The sequence below is a fragment of the Gymnogyps californianus genome, chromosome 7 (genome assembly GCF_018139145.2).
Source record: "Gymnogyps californianus isolate 813 chromosome 7, ASM1813914v2, whole genome shotgun sequence".
Classification (NCBI taxonomy): Eukaryota; Metazoa; Chordata; class Aves; order Accipitriformes; family Cathartidae; genus Gymnogyps; species Gymnogyps californianus.
In genome coordinates this window covers 32,400,196-32,416,805 of record NC_059477.1, presented here as the reverse complement: position 1 = coordinate 32,416,805, position 16,610 = coordinate 32,400,196, and the positions used below count along the sequence as shown (strand labels likewise).

General features: G+C 45.7%; 1 protein-coding gene across 5 annotated transcripts in view; it reads right to left on the bottom strand.

Moving 5' to 3' along the window:
- The window catches only part of KALRN (kalirin RhoGEF kinase), a 523,968-nt gene extending 508,140 nt beyond the window's left edge, over positions 1–15,828 (bottom strand). For all 5 annotated transcript variants that reach the window (XM_050900356.1, XM_050900357.1, XM_050900358.1 and 2 more), the window contains exons 1-2: positions 15,785–15,828; positions 15,301–15,405 (exon numbers count right to left, since the gene is read on the bottom strand). In XM_050900356.1, coding sequence (XP_050756313.1) covers positions 15,301–15,373 — 73 coding nt within the window. In that variant the 5' untranslated portion in view covers positions 15,374–15,405; positions 15,785–15,828. The remainder of the gene's footprint in view (positions 1–15,300; positions 15,406–15,784) is intronic.
- Positions 15,829–16,610: the final 782 nt, after the last annotated feature.

Sequence of the window (16,610 nt, the reverse complement as noted above, 5' to 3'; positions counted from 1 at the left end):
CAACCACCACCAGAAAAAGCACCCATTGATTTGGGACACTGGAGACAACCAGAGCCTGCCTTTCCCCTTCTTTGCATACAGTGAGCAGGAGTTCACTCACAAGCCTCTTATCAAGCAGTGGAAATAGGAAAGCTCTGCCTGACCAACACGTGCTGTTTAACAGCTTATAAACTTCTTTATCAACAACAACATCATTTCACATTTTACAGCCCCCCTCGTGCTGCAGGACCGCAGCACACTTTGCCATCTTAAACAATGAGCTGTGACGTGCTGGACCCATGCGCAGCTGGACAGGAAGAGCTGAAGATACGAGGAGGTTTCCTTCAGGCGTACAGGCTGGGGCGTGACGCAGGGGAAGCCTGTGTGTTCCCGGACAGCTTTGGTAGCAGCCGGGAAGGATGGGTGCCTGGACGTGGGTCTGCATGTGCTGTTCCTGACACAGAGCTGCCAGAGGCTGTGTTTGTTTTACCTTGCCTAAAGCAAGGGAGGTTATGCAAAGACAGTGGATGTGCTAAGAATGACAGGATCTTCACCGTGAAGCCCTATAGGAGAGTCACAGATACAAATTACCTCTCAACATTAAAATGCAGCAATTCATACAGTCAAATTCAGCAACTATTCATGCACACCAGCATTGCAAAGCATAACCTCAGAGCAGAAATGTCGAAGAGCAAGAGAAGAATATAGCTATCCCAAGAGGAATCTGGCCAGGATATTAGGAATGAAGCCTTCCTTTCCAGAAATTGCTCAGGGGGTTCCTTAGTTGCACCAACAGCTTCAAAACTGTGAACCTCAAGTCTTAACTTCAAAAAAAGTGCAGTTTTAATATCTAAGTGCCTCTTAGGGGCTCAAATGGATGGGTGCCAACAACAGAGCCATCAGCACCTACTCATCCATGGAAGCTTTCTATCTAAAAATCCCATTTATCAGCAGGGTCCCAGCACGACTACAGCATGACAAACACCTCCACGACAAGTCCTAAACTTCCAAACACATTCATTTACATATCCGTGTGTAGAAGTGTGACACTGAAACAGACAGCTTTCTTGAGCATCAATACCTAATCCAAAGTAGTCCATTACAGCTTTCCCATTTGTTTTTGGATTGAGAATAAACTCAAGTTACTTCAGCACAGTAGAAATACTGTGTAGAATTACATAATAGAAGTATTGAGACAGTTTCAAGAGACTGAATACAAGATTTATATTCACTCCTACATGCTGAATGCCTCCTATAAGGAGGTACAAGCGCAGGCCAGTGCCTGCCAAAGTTGCACTGTAAAGCTCCTGTGCCACTGATGTTAAGAGGAGCTGTGCAATGATGTGTCCAGACAAGGCATCAGGGACTGACGCTGCAACAGCCCATAGCTTTCTGGATCAAGGTTTTTCAAGTTTCATTTACTGTAGCTGAGAGGTGTGGGTGTTTAACTCTGGTGTTTTAAGGTCTTACATAGTACCTATATCCGTAACTCTATAGCAAAGTTAAGGATGAAACTTATGTAAACTCCTGCATAAACTCTTTGGTCATGGAGGATTTTTAAATCACTTTTTACAGATAGTCAAAATAAAAAACGTAATAGTGTTTCATAAAAGATGACAGCCCCAACTCCAGACTCCCACTGCTTGAAGGGAAACAGGACAGCCAAGAAACTGCAATGACAAGCATAGTTTTGCTTTGCAAAAGATCTGCAACTCTCCACTATCAACACACAGGACAAGTGGGATTGAGGATGGAGAGAATAATTTGTTGCTGTCTGATACAGAAAGCAGATAGGATTGCAATGGCAAAACAGCAGTGACGCTCCTATGGGTTCAGGCTGCGGCAGTACAACACATGGGTGCCCAAGACCAGTTCAAATCAGGTCACAAAATCCAATTCATCAAAATAACCTTTTAAAAATAGATTGCTACAGTTGGCTTCCTCTGAAACCTAACTGCTTCAGGCTGCTGCCTGAGCCACCGTTTGCAGGATGTCTGCACACCAAAAGGAAAAGTAATGACTAGGGAGGTTTTAATTCAGTTCCTGGAACAGCTCTCAGGGAAAATACATACATAGATTGGAAGAGCAAGAAGGGAGCCAGGAGAGGAGATCCCTTCAGAAGTCATTAGCTGCAGCTGTTAATGTAGCTGCATGTTAGATGAGAAAAAAGAAAAAAAAAAAAAAAAAAAGAAGCTTAGTCCTCCTTTGTTTGCCTGTGCACTTTGCATGCCTGCTAGTTAGGCACCCTAAGTCTGACCTCCATGCTATCCTATTAGTTTCAAAATATTCAGTTTAATCTGTATAAAGTTTCTGTCTTTTCCGTTTGACATTCAGCTACTTTGTGTGCAAACAGAGGTCACTGTGCACCCCAGGAGCAGGACAAGAGGAAAAGGAGTGACAGACTCCCTCCATAGCACACTCTTGTTCAGTTCAACAAGACAGAGGCCCATTTGGACTACGGACACCTAGAAAAGAGCCAGGGAGCAAGTTTGCTCCCTCTTAAATCTTCCAGGTATACATGAACCAAAGGAAGCCTTTGCTGGGGAGCTGCAGCCAGCAAAAAGTAAGGGCTGTGCTCTGGACTGGGGAGCAATGGAGGGGCAGGGCATTTACAGGGGGAAGAGAGCTCCCGCACCAATCTCTGCAGTCCACAGACTGGTGACCACTGCCTGTGCTATACCTTCCACAGCTTCTCTCTCTAAAGAAAACGAATACAAAGATAACTTCCAACGAGGAAACCTTCCTTTGTCTATGTATTGCCATAGGAAGATGCAACATGACTTTCTATTTCTTGTCAGTGTGAAAATTACTCTTCTGAGTCGCACTTAATTACAACTCTTTGCAGTTCTCTCATTCACATGTTACATTACTGGTAAATACAGGTGGTATGTGCAATCAATTCAGTGCTCTTCAGAAGGACATGGGTATTTATTCTACCCTGGACAATGCCATGTTAAGCAAACGGCCCCATTTGGAATAGCGACACACAGATTTTACATTTGCTAGATATATTCCAAGAGGAAAAAGTATGAGGAAAAATGAGACCAAGAAAAGGAAATCATATACTATGGTTATAGCTCCGTTAAACTCTGCTGTATGGAACCAGTCAGGAGGTACCTTCCCATGCCCTGAGCAACTAACGTGCCCACGGGAGACTTCCACAGCATAAACTTCATGGCAGAGCAGTTGGCTCTGCAGCGAAAGGGAATCTGGCACTCGTAAAAGACAACAAAAGCAGGATCAGAGCTGTAAAAGGCTCCTGACAGCATTCTCTTCATGAAGAGATCTCTGTGAAATATGGAATATATTAGCAAACCTGGGCTGGAAAGCAAAGCATTTTTAGGTAGGTGGAACTTTTTAATAGCATGTCATTAAATCTCTCTTACATTTAGCATTTAATAGATGTAACTTTCACAGCAGCACACTCATTACAAAAAAGGCACAGAGGACCCTCCCAAATAGTGAGCAGAACAGACCCAGAGCCCAAGTGCCTCGTTTTGTCAGCATTCAGATACCACAGTGATGAGCAAAATCATCTCGATGTTTTAACACATTAAATTAGAAATATCCTTACTCTGCTACCAGTCCTCTTTGGCCCCATCCCCACACGAGTCTGTCAGCTGAACACGGGCCAAAATTTCCGCCTGTGTAAATTACTGTAGCTCCTCTGCTGTCACTGGCATCAGGCCATTTTTTATACCAGATGTGCTCTGACCCACGTATATGTAAAAATAGGGTCAGTGTAATAAAAAAATCTTAAGACCGTTTGACTGGTTGGTGTGGACACAGGCAAGGTGTGTTAATCCCATTTCCAGGACTAAGGCCAATACGTACAACCTGTCTGAAACAGGTCACCTGCATCCATATATAGGCACTCATATCAAGTGGTTTAAGAAGAGCTGAGTGTTTGCATATCTCTCCGATTCCACCTGTCACTTCAGCCATGACTTTTGACAATCCTACAGTAAAAAGGGATTGGTGTGCTTTTCCTGGCCCATGCCCTGCCAACAGAAGGTAAAGCCATGCAGCGCTTTGTCAGGGTTTGCTCCACCACCAGGACGTGGGTTTTTCAAGAACATGTGCAAAAAGTCCATACAACCTCAAGAAAACCTCTTACTGCAGCTTTGTGCCTGATTATCCCCTTTTTATAGATGGGTTTGATGAGACTTCCCTATTCTACACAAAGACCGTTGACTATTTAAGTGTTCTCAAATGCTGTACTAATTCTGTGTATTATTTCTAATTACTATTATCTCCATTACCACTGCACACCAAGGGGCGCTGAGGATGGCTGAGCCAAGCAAAGCAATCATTGTTCATCCTGCACGTCTCGAGCACTGCTTGACTTCTGAGGTGGATACTGTACAAACCTGTCCTTTGAGTAGCCGAGTAAGAACCTACCAGCCATTGGTTTTGAACTATTGCACATGAGCATCGTAAGGCTCCCAGCCACAAATATCACAACGGAGCTGAAGCTGGATCAAGAGCTGAAATCAATCCCAATCACAGCAACCAGGTCCAAGCTGCCAGTTACACCTTAGTGCACAACTCAATGATGAAGACAAGCAGCTTTTAAAAAAAAAAAAAAATCATCTTTTCCCATGATAAGGGCTTACATGCTGGGAAGCATCATTTTTTACAAACTCCCATTACCACACAGATCAGTTTTAATTGATCTGAACTCATCTAACCAACAGGGGTTTCCCTCTGTTCAGTTTTAGCACCAGAGGTGTTTTAAACCAAGCCAGTGTTAAAAACTTTCTCCTGGCCTCAAATAGTTCAAGACCGCCTCAGTAGGAATTTGATAAATAACCTGAAGCAGCAGACAGATTACAGACTAACAGGAATCTGTAATAGATAGCGACCTATTTAACACCCCAGCTAACTTTCGAGAAGGATTGAGTTGAATAGGAGCAAGCTGTTAATGGGAGATTCGCACACTGTAGATCTAAGTCCTGGAAGCTCACAAGATCATTACTATTTACCCGGTAGGCCTGACTTGTTCCTTCAGACTAAATTTATCTGAATGCTTCAGACTGACTCTATTAGCATCACTCCCGAACTCTCTGCCTCACCACAGAAAAGCAGAGCAGGAAAGTTAAATTGCTGCGAATACAGTGGCAGTCAGATCCAAGGAGGCTGGCTCTTCATGACATATTTCTGTGAACAAGAGGCATTAAATGTGAAGCAGAACACCCAAGGATTTTGGCTCTGTGTCTTCGCTTCATAGGGAAATGCCTTCTCTCCACAGCATCAAAGCAAGACAGGCATTTGGTGCAGTCACCATTAAAAGACTGCAGTGTGATAATAATGGTCTTCGATGGTGAGGGGCATCTCCTAGAAGATAAAACCTTGCTATTTTTCCTGTGCTTTGCAGTACCTCCTATGGTTGCCTTCCCCATTCTGAGCATGATACATGCATAGGCTTTGCCTGTTCCCTCCTTTCACTATGTACCCAGCCAAAGTCTGCCAATTTTTTTGCTAATGTGTCAGAAAACCTACCTGTGGCTTTCCATCTCAAAAGCTACAACTCCAGTCAAACCTTTTATTGTCTCATTTCTGTGATTTCCTTTGGCTTCTGACCTTCCCCACGCTGACATCACCTGCTTCCCTTCCGCAGAGGATGCAGGCATGCAGGCTGCGATCCCTTTCTCAGCCAAGTGCCCTCCAGCTCTGAAGTGCTCTGCTAGTAGATAACTTTGTTGCATTCTTCCACGGTTTTTTAGGTTTCCCTACAGTTATCTCATTTCTTCCCTATTTTTCTGCTTGTACCTTATTCTCAGCCACTCCCTCTGCTCCACACCCAGTGCTAGACTCCATAACTCCTCTGGCTTGTCCTTCAGACATGTTTAAAAGCAAAGCAAAAGACAAGTCTTCAGTTAAAGGAATTCACAATCCGCTTGACAGCTTTTATTGTAATCACTTGATGGCAGGGATCATCTTTTTGTTCAGCGTTCACACAGCATCTGCTTCAGAAGGAACTAATCAGTGACTGAGACAATAATACAAATAATAAACTCTGGTAGAGAACCTTCATAACATAATGACAATATTGTAGGTCCTATAGAAGAGCAGCCCTATTGGAAGTTTTATTGCATCCACTCACAATCCTTCGAATGGTCTCCTGCACCTATAGCTTCAAAATCTAGACAGACTGACAGGTACAGCACTTGAAGGGCCTGCTGAAACCAACAGCAACCCACTGAAACTTTTCCTCTGGAGTTTCCACTAAACTTGTCCCATGGGAAAAGACAGTAGTAAACAGTGGAAGAGAAACACAGTCCAGACATTTCCACAGAAAGTAAATCTGCTTCCACAGACTACTGCATATTTCTTGCTAGCTATTATTTTTAATCTCTTGCAGATTTATTTTTACTACAATTTAAACTTATCTGTTATATACCATAACATTATTATGAGACACACTAAAATAGCAAAGTATTCTAGGCACTTGATACCATTTTACGAAACAGGGAGTTAAAGCCTGCGATGACTGCAGATCATTGCAGCAGCCACCGATGCACATGACCTCCTTTCAGCCTTACTTCTTATACCTCCTCTGTGGACAGAGAGATGAACAAAAATTGTGGAATTACTCCAAAACTTGTGGTGTGCTTTCTCTTGTTGTTTAACTAGGGGGTGAGCAAAAAATGAATTAAAATGCATCCAATGGGATGAACTTCTGCCTGCTGCTACCGGGCTGCGGGCACAGCCTTGGGCTCACAGCCCACAGCCACCAAAGCCACCAGCTAAGCCTACACATCTCATACCGAAAACTACCTGGGATTGATACATACCTTAGAATCGTAGAATAGTTTGGGTTGGAAGGGACCTTTAAAGGTCATCTAGTCCAACCCCCTTGCAATGAGCAGGGACATCTTCAACTAGATCAAGTTGCTCAGACCCCTGTCCAACCTGACCTTGAATGTTTCCAGGGATGGGGCATCTACCACCTCTCTAGGCACCCTGTTCCAGTGTTTCACCACCCTCACTGTAAAAAATTTCTTCCTTATCTTTAGTCTGAATCTACCCTCTTTTAGTTTAAAACCATTACCCCTTCTCTTATCGCTACAGGCCCTACTAAGAAGTCTATCCCCACCTTTCTTATAAGCCCCCTTTAAGTATTGAAAGGCTGCAATAAGGTCTCCCTGGAGCCTTCTCTTCTCCAGGCTGAACAACCCCACCTGTCTCAGCCTTTCCTCATAGGAGAGGTGTTCCACCCCTCTGATCATTTTTGTGGTCCTAACCTTGAGGCTTTCATTCCATTTTTCACTAAGCTGCTTTAAATAAGCAAAAGTTTGTTTGCGCAAGGGCCTCAGGTTTTGGCTTCATAGTGTATACTCTATTAAGTCTAATAAAATACATTTAAACAAATAAATTCTGCCTTCGTTAATCAGCTTAGCTTTTCAGTGCTCCAACACTGATGGACGTCTATTTGTATTGAGATAAACTATGGTAGAGCGTAACTTTCCACTCCTGAAAAGCACTGCTGCAAAGCTCTTTGTTTTCAGCTTGGATGCTGTTTGGCACAACAGTTTGACATTCACTTACAAGACTGGTGAAAAATATGCACTGCTAATTTTCCTAAGTGCCATGCCAGCATCTCTGGGGGCCATGCATTTGCCTACCTTCCCATACACTAATATGATTTGCTCCCAGCTAATAAAGCGAACTTCTCATCAGCTAAGGAAAGACTTTAGTTAGGGTGTCCCCCTTCTTTGTTATTGAATGATATATTCATGGCAAAAAGCTAAAGTTGATAACATCTTTAAAATACATATTTGTTTTTTCCCTAACGTGGCGGATACAAGCTGATAATCCCTGCAGATCTCCTTTTTCTCTCCCATTGCCCCCGTGGTTTATCATGTCCAATTAGCCATCTGCCATGCCTGCACTGCCATACAAAGGAAGCCCGCTCTCCTTCACCACAGCCCATCAGCAGGGCTATTGTCCCAGCTGACAAACAAGAATCAGACACTATTGTTTCCAGCTGACGATGCTGCTCCCAATGTAGGCTGCCAGTTGCCATTAAAACAGCAGGAGCACCAGGGTACACTCCAGGAGTCAGGAACCACGCCAGCAACATCGATATTACCGGGGAACCTTTACAAAGCAATTTTTGCTATATATATATATTCTAATTTCAGGTAACGGGCCAACTACCACTCTTCGTATCCTGGCTGCACCGGAGCATGCCTGACCTACTGCCTTTACTGTTTTACCAAGCGCTCACCTTGCAAAGAATGGCTTACAATCCCCAGAAGAGAGCAACATCTTGGAGTCAAATCTTTCCTTGTAATGATTTTTTTTTTTATTATTTTAAAGGTAAGGTATGTCTTCTGCAACTTCAGCACACACACACACAAAAAAAAAAAAAAGAGTAGTTTAAAAAACCTGAAAGATCCACTAAGTCTACATGGGTACCAATTATGCGACGAGGTTAATTTAATTCCTCTCACAAACAACACACACTCACCCTTTTTCCCAAGGCCACTTCACTAACAGAAATGACCAGAGCAGCTGGTCTGCCAGTCACCGAGATGTTACATTGAAGATCATTTCCTCTTACTATTCCCAGCAAAGCATGATGTGACCTTACACTAAAAACTACAGTCTGCCTAATTATGGTAGTTTTGTTCCATCAGTGAAACTGAAATGCTGGTTCATATAATGAAGGTTAGGAAAAAAAGGAATTTCATTTTTAGTTTTAAAGGCAATTTGTTGCCTTGAAGTGGGAGTGCAACAAATTAGGCCTATGTACCTATATGGTCTCAGTCATTATATTGTGTAAATTTGGAAGAAACAGAAAACACTCCTAGATTTTAGTAACAAAGCCACATATGTTGATAAGGGAGAAAGAACCCCAATAAACCACAATTTATTCTAGGCACTAGTTAATGAAAATGAGCAGGCAAAATGAATATTTAAAAGTAGAAACAGAATTCTCTCCAAAGCCCTTGATTAGGAAACAGGAATTATTTAAACTTCAATAAATGTTTTACATGGTATTTCACACTCCAGCATTGAACATACATAATTTTAATATACCACTCTGAATCTTCACTGAATAGTTCAAAATAAAATAAATGAAAAGCAACTGAAACTAATGTTATTCCACAGTAATCACACACATAACGACTTTAGCAATGACTTACAATACAGGAAAATCTTTGCCCTGGATTCAAATACTGGGCTCATTCTGAACCAAATCAGAAATACAACATGAAAACTTAAATATTTTGCTGAAATATTATTCCATTCTTAGCACAAAATTCTCTAAATCCCATTTCAACACACTGCAGTCCACATATCGCACAGGTGACTGACTCAAACCTAGATTTACAATTGCCTTTGCAGTGCCTGGGCCAAGTTCTATTTTCAGTTACATCTGTGAAAACTCCCAGACAATTCCTCTGAAGTCCTCTGGATCTGCGTGACAGTAACGCAATCTGTCCCAGAACTGAGTGGAAAAAAAAAATTCAAAATATTATGACTTCTTTCTTTTACAGCCCTCCACGCTTTAGGGTCCTCCATTCAGACAATCATATTTGACTTCTCTTTTCATATCCAGCTTTCTTTTGCAACGTGTATATTGTAATATTCACTGTTATTCTTGCGAAATTTTGGGCAAAATGGCCCAAGTGGCAGAGTCCCTTCAGTTAAACACAGGGTGCATGTGCCATGCAAGGCTGTAAAATGGGAGTTGTTTATCCAAAGGAATATTAAAAGCAGGACGCCAGTCCAAATCAAACAAAAGCACAAATACCTCTAAGTTGTTTCATGACTTACTTTAAGTTCCAGCCATAAAATGCACAGCGCTATGGGTTTATAAGGCCTAATACTCCATAAGTATTTTCTTTGATATAACTATGAAGTACTTAAAATACCACTGGGTACTGTACGGTACATGTCGCCATGGGGCGATAAAGCTGCTATACATCCATAATCAACCTTCCTAAGGACCGTAAGGTCACAGCAGCTGAAACAACAGAATACTTCATCCCCAACCTTCAAGAGGCCCAGAGCACCTGTCCAGCCAGAGGACTCCCCAGCGGGCTCTTAACACAAGGGTGTGCTTGGAAATTAAACAAACAAAAAAAAAAAACCAACCCCACCAAACCCATCAAAGTTGCTCCCATTTTTAAACCCTGCTGTTTCCCCAGCAGGTTATTATTATGGGACTTGATAAAATACACTATGGGAGGCAGGTGGTGGGAAACAGTGATAGTTGTATTTGCCTGGCCAAGTTGGATGCTTGCTTGTATCCGTGCAGCTCATCAACCCAAGACATGCATTGCCATCTAAGGCCACATGCAAAATGGTCTACACAAGCACTAGGAGGGTTGTACAGGGCTCCTCTTTGATGACTTCGGGATAGCACTTTTCTTCTTTTAGAGGTTCAACCCCAAAATACAGCGTAGGCAATAGGTTTCCCCTTCCAATAACTTCTGTAGGTGCCATATCGAGCCTTATTGTGTTGCCTGTGCACTTTACTAATGTCTGTGCTATAAACTTACATTCCCTATTGCACCCTGTCCTGGAAATCAAGGATTGTGAGCTTCAGTACATACCAGCTCTGAACAGAAGCTGGTTGTGAAAGACCTCTTCCTCTGGAAGTAATTCTGTTCAGCATTAATTGAACTAATATCAAATAGAATAAATATCTTCCTACTGGCCTATAACACAATGCAATCTCATCCAGAAGAAACATATTGTAAATGACGATCAGATGTCACCCCTGTTGCCCTGTACGTACTTCTGAGTGAGGAGGAAGGAAGAAGTATGGGAAAGAAATGCCTTTCTGAACATAAATCACCAATTTAAATTGCTCCCTTCCAGGATCAGACAAAAAGAGATCCTTCCCTTTTGTCACAAGACCCCACAAATCAGCAGGTTCTGCCCCATTTCTGAGCAGCGTCTGCAGGGCGAGAGGGGGAAGAGGACAGTCATTCCCACCAAGACCTCTCGATTCACCTACACATCCTTTGCCATGTCTACGTGCCAATTCCCAGACTAGCAGAGCTCCCTCCGAGAGTCATGAGGAGGGGGAGATGGGACAACAGCAGGGCAGAGCCACACGGCCTTCCCCATGCACTGGGGTACCCGGTGACAGAGGCTTGGGAGGATCTGGGTCCCCATGGGTAGTGAGATAACCGTCCTCCTCCCTCACGTCAATCACATGAAAAAACACCTACATTAGACAATAAGAAAGGAACAAAACTCATATTCCTGACAGGGTCAGAGGTCAAAGCCTCCAGAGAGTGGTACAGATTTTAATTAACAGCATCACCTTAAAGAATACAGGAGCTTTCCAAGTGGCAGGCACAACCTGACAGTCTTTTCTAGAACAGAGCCTCCTTTATCAGCACACATTACCAGACCAGGCCTTATAAATTATAAAGTCTCAAGGTGAGGAAGCCAGGCATCACACGAACACCTCACCCCCACTGACAACTCGACTGAATCAATTTATCTGCTCTACGAGGAGACACTTGATTCCATCAACCTCGAGGAGCACTTCTCTGCAGACATCATTTCAAGCACATCTATTGATTAAACAGCCTGGCCACTGCCAATCATTTTAAAGTTATTTAGTAGCAGAGCTGCCAGTCACTTGTGCACAAATGAACAACGCTGGAAGTATAACCGGCTGGTGGAAAGCAGAAGGCAAACAGAATAATTCATCGCAGTCAAAGGAGATGGAACAATATCAATTTTCAACTCACTCACAGGAAGTATCGATGACAAAGTCAGCATCTTCCTATCAGACATAATCAATGTTATACTTAAGTGCCAGAAAAATAAATTAGAAAATAAAACTGTACCTGTTAGTGGATACAAAATAGTGGTGATTACCCTTGCCAGTAATTGGTAGTTTGCTAAGTTGTTCTGTCACTGACCTCTATAAATATTTAAAATTTTGGTAAAGGATTTCCTTATACGTTTCACCTCTGCTTCCAAAACACACTGCAGAAATTCCTGCAGCTTAGGCACAAAGGTAAAGCTTTCCCTCTGTGTCTGTATCCAAGGGATATCTGCCATTTGTATGCTTTACAAAGTGACTTACTTTATGTTTGAAACAAGTATTGGATTCAGTTCCATGCAATATAAAAGTCTCAGTGAACATTTCATATAGACTACTGAGAGTTCCAGAGAACTGCCTCATATTTTATCTGTCACCAAAATAGACATAAGAAACTTAATAAGGCATACCTAGACATAGATTTGGTTTCTTACTCAAACATAAGCTCAAACAGAAGTGACAGACGTCACGCAGAAATCACTGCCTCAATTCAGCAGCCAGTGTTATCCCAGAAATCAAAGCTGGAGACTGCAATAGTCATTTCTGCCTTTAAAGTCCTTCTGCCTGTTAATTTTTATCCCAATTACATGGGATTAATTCTCTAAAAGAAGACTGCATTACTCTCTGCATATATCTGATGGTGAAAATTAGAACAGACCCTACCCTGCCTGTCTCCGGGGAGGTTGAACTGACTGTCAGCATCAACCACACAGGTGTTAAATCCACCCTTTTCTTAAAAGTCATTCCTAGTTCTCATCAGTGTAAGCACCAGAACAGACCCTCCTTTATTGCCTTGTGTTAATTCCTTCAATTTTACTTTCCAGGTACAGCTCGGAGAGCTGCTATCTCAGTTGCCATCCCTGATAAGGGACTGCTACCTCCGAGCGTTCAGGTGCTGCTGGGGGAGCCGCTCGGTGCGCGGCGCCATTGCCAGCACCAGCCGCCTCTGCTGGTACCAGGGAGCAGCCTATCGATCCTCCCGGCGCAGTGCAAAGCCCAGCTGGCTGCTAAAAGCCTCCGAGTGAGACATTAGTTGTTTGGACTCCATTTTTTTCACCGAGAATAACGAGTTCATGCTTTTCCGTGTAGTAGCTATGAATTCGGGAAGAGTTTAGGCAGTTCAGTGTACGCTTGTGCTATTAGAGCAGCTAATCTTTAAACCACATAGACTCATTTTTTATTTGATGTGAATGTACAAGAGCACGTAAGCCACAATGGCTATGCTTTACAAATCCAGAATACAAGTCAAGACAGACGGAATAAAAGAAAAAAGCTAATATCAAGGGGAAACAGATGCTAAGTCAATGCAGGTCTCTGCAGCTATTACAAATCAGACCCTATCTGACAGTCCTTACTCAGGCAAGATTGCCATTGACAGCCAAAAAGAGGAGTGGGGAGTCAGTTGTGTCCTGTCTACAGTTGTTCTCCTAAGCTCCACATCAGCTGTTCTCTCTGCCATCCATTAAAACCAACTTCAGACAGGAACAACAGCAGCGCACAAACCCCAGAAGTGAACAGTGCACAAACAACACAGGAAACCACCAGCGCAATTCCACCAGTCGTGCCTGCTCTCGTGCTTTTTCCCCCATTTCTCAGTGATGTTGCCTGGCCATTGCAACAGCTCACAATCAAAATTAATTACTAATAGGTGGGGGGTTTTATGTCATCTTTTTGGACACAAGATGCTACGTAACGGCACAGAAGCAAGAATTTTGCCATCTCCTTTGATGAAGCTTAAGGTAGATGAGACAACCATCAGGGATGGCCTATGCATACATGCTTCAGTGCAAGGATGTGGCCTAGGCACCTCTTCCAAGCCCAGGTTCCTGTGATTTTGTTTCCTCAAGAAGCAGAACTGTCAGGAGACTTTCTGAAATCTCCAGGTTAAATGTATAAGGCAGGTGACAAGTGTATTCATGGATCTACAGGTGAAATTTCAGGTGAGGGAGGTAGATTGTCTAGTCACATGGCTCCCTGTGCTTTTTCCTCTTTTAGGAATACTTTTTTCATATAAGCTAGACAGACTTGACTCTCTCCAAATTCAATTCTGCTAACGTGCTTATGTTGAGAAGGCTGTGTCACAGAGAAATGATTCAGCTTTGGGTGAAGGAGGGGAGAGAGAGAAAAGTTGGGGGGAACCTTAATTAACACATTCCTTTAGAAAGGAAAATTGGTAGGGTATTTTTCTTTTTTTAAACAAATCTGTCATTGTTGAGACTTAGGAAATTAGCTTGTAACCAGGTAGGTTATCAACAGGCAAATATTCTACAGCTTACTGGCTTGTGGATCACAAGATACACACAGCCAGACCTTATTATATTTATCCTCTAGATCAAAGGGTTTTCACATAAATGGGGTGTAGTCTACCATAGCAGGGAGCTGCCGCAGGCCTTTAGGATTTTACTTCTTTAAAGTTTTGGCGATTACATAATTGGGTTTTTGCAACTGGAACTCAAAGCCCTCTGTGTAGCTAATGAGCAGGTAGAAGGAGGAAAACAGCTGAGAAGCAAAGTCTTGACAAACAGCTGTGGCAGCAAGTGTCAGTCCTAGCCTGAAAGGGTCAGTCCCCTTATGAAACAAGCATTTAATCCTTTACAATTTTTAATTAAAAAAATCTATCAAGAAGCCTATAACACTTTCTTAAGATTTGGGGGGGGGGGGGGGGGGGGGGGGCGCGGGAGGCAGACCACAAATTGTTTCAATTGAGATGCTGATCCTGTGCAAAGCCACGTTTCCGAGCTGAGGGCTCCCACACAAACATCGCCTCACAAACGGGTGGTGCAGTGAGGACCCCACCACATACTCATTGCCCAAAGAATTTAATTAACCAACTGCCTCATTAGCGAAGGCCCCACACCACGCTCTGCTGTAGCCCAGCTACACTTCTGCTCCACTTCAGCATCCTCTGAAACAGGAGAGCGAAACACACGGCTTTCACTCAGCCCTGAGATACTTTGCGAGCCCGTCCCCGCGAGGTCAGCATCCCCGGCCGGCAGCGAGGCTGCAGGCGAGCGCTGCCCGAGGCGCTTCTGCCCTCACCGCCCACCCGAGGGCGGCAGGGGTGGCGCCCGGCGCGTAGGGCAGGCAACCGGCTCCGCTTCCAAATACCGGCCGGTACCCGGGCGGCCGCCGCCGCCCGAGGCGGGGGCCCCGCGGGGCCCAGCCGGCGCAGTCTCCCGCGGGGGCGACAACGCGGCGGCTCTCCTTGAGCATCCCCGCGGGGCTTTTGTGCCTGCCCGGGGCGGGGGCCCGGCCGGTCCCCTCCCGAGGCGGTCGGCGGCGGGAGTGCAGCCCCGCGGTAGCATCCTCCTGGAGGCGGAAGGGGGGACCGGGGCACGGACGAGCCGAGGGGCTGCGGCGGACAAAGCGAGAAGGCAGACGGGGACCCCCTCCATTCCCCTCCTCTCCCCTCGGCTCCGCTACCGGCGGTGCCCGCGCCGCCGCCACCGCCAGCCCCGCATCCCGCGGCGGAGGCAGGGCCCGGCGCTGCCCTGGCCCCTTCCCCGCGGCTCCCCTACCTGTTCGGAAGAAAGCATCCACCTCGGAGTCGGGGACAGCGCCTTCCTCCGCCGCCCCTTCGGCGGGATTCATGGCTGGGGGAGAGGCGGCGGCGAGCCCGGCGGCTGGTAATATCCAGTGAGTTAGGGAGGAGGAGAGCCGAGAGAGAGAAAGAGGGAGGGAGAAGAGGAGGGAGGGAGGGATGGAGGCGCGTTTAGCAGCGAGCCCAGCCGAGCGCCGCCCGGATCATCCCTTCCGCGCTGCCTGCGGGGCGGCTGCCCCGGGGCTGGGCTGCGCTGCCCCCCGGCTGCGCTGGGCTGCGCTGGGCGGCGCGGCTCGGGGCGGGGTGCCGATGCCGAGCCCCGCCGCCACCGGTCCCCTCCCTTCCACCCGCTATTGTTCCGACCTGCTCCGCTCCGCTCCCCCCACGCCGCCGCTGCCCCTCGCCGCGCTGACAGCCCAGCCCAGCCCGGCCCCCGGCGGCCGCCCCCGCCGCTTCCCTACCGGCACTTCCTGAGCCAGGCCGGGGCGCCGGCCGGGAAAGCTGACGGCGTCCCCCGCCGCCGGGGCAGCCCCTGCGCGGGGCGCGGCCGCTCCGCGCTGCAGCGCGCCCGGGGCGGGGGTCGGGGTCCAGCTGCTGCCGGCGGGGCGGGCCGGGCACAGGTGCGGGCATGGGCGCCCCAGCGGGGGGCGGATTTTTTATTTTCTACCCCTGTGCGCTCCGCAGCCGTGTTGATGTGCATCACCGGTCTGCACCGCTGCCATGTCTCCCCTCTGATGAATAACCGCGGGGGCACGGCGCAGCGCTCGGCTGTCAGCTAGGCAGGTACTCGGGGAGCGAAAGTGAATGCCGGTGTGGTTACACGGAAAAATATTCTTTTCTTTGTTTTGAGGTTTGGTGGTGTTGGGTTCGGGTTTTTTTTTTTGTTCATGGGCTGTGGGGCACAATTGCTTTGGAAATGATCAGTGAAACCGCATGTTGTTGCAGGTATGCCTTCATATTTTATTTTTTACAGTCCTAGGTGACTAGAGAGCCAAAAAGGAGTTTGAAAAGCCAAGACCCTGGTCCCAGCTCAGAGACTGATTCAGCTAGCTAAATGATTTTTCTTTCTCTGCTGTAACTCCAATATCTGTGATTTGGGACCATAATTGTTGTCTCAAAAGGAGTGCTGTGAGAAATGCTTGTTTGTACTTTGTTAGCAGCTGTGTTAAATATTATTTCCTGAGCCCAGCTATCAAGATTTCAAGCACAGACAGGCAGAGATAGACAGAAAGACAGATGTTTGCCATTTGGGCACCTTCCTTTCTTCTCCTATTCGCCTATTTGAAG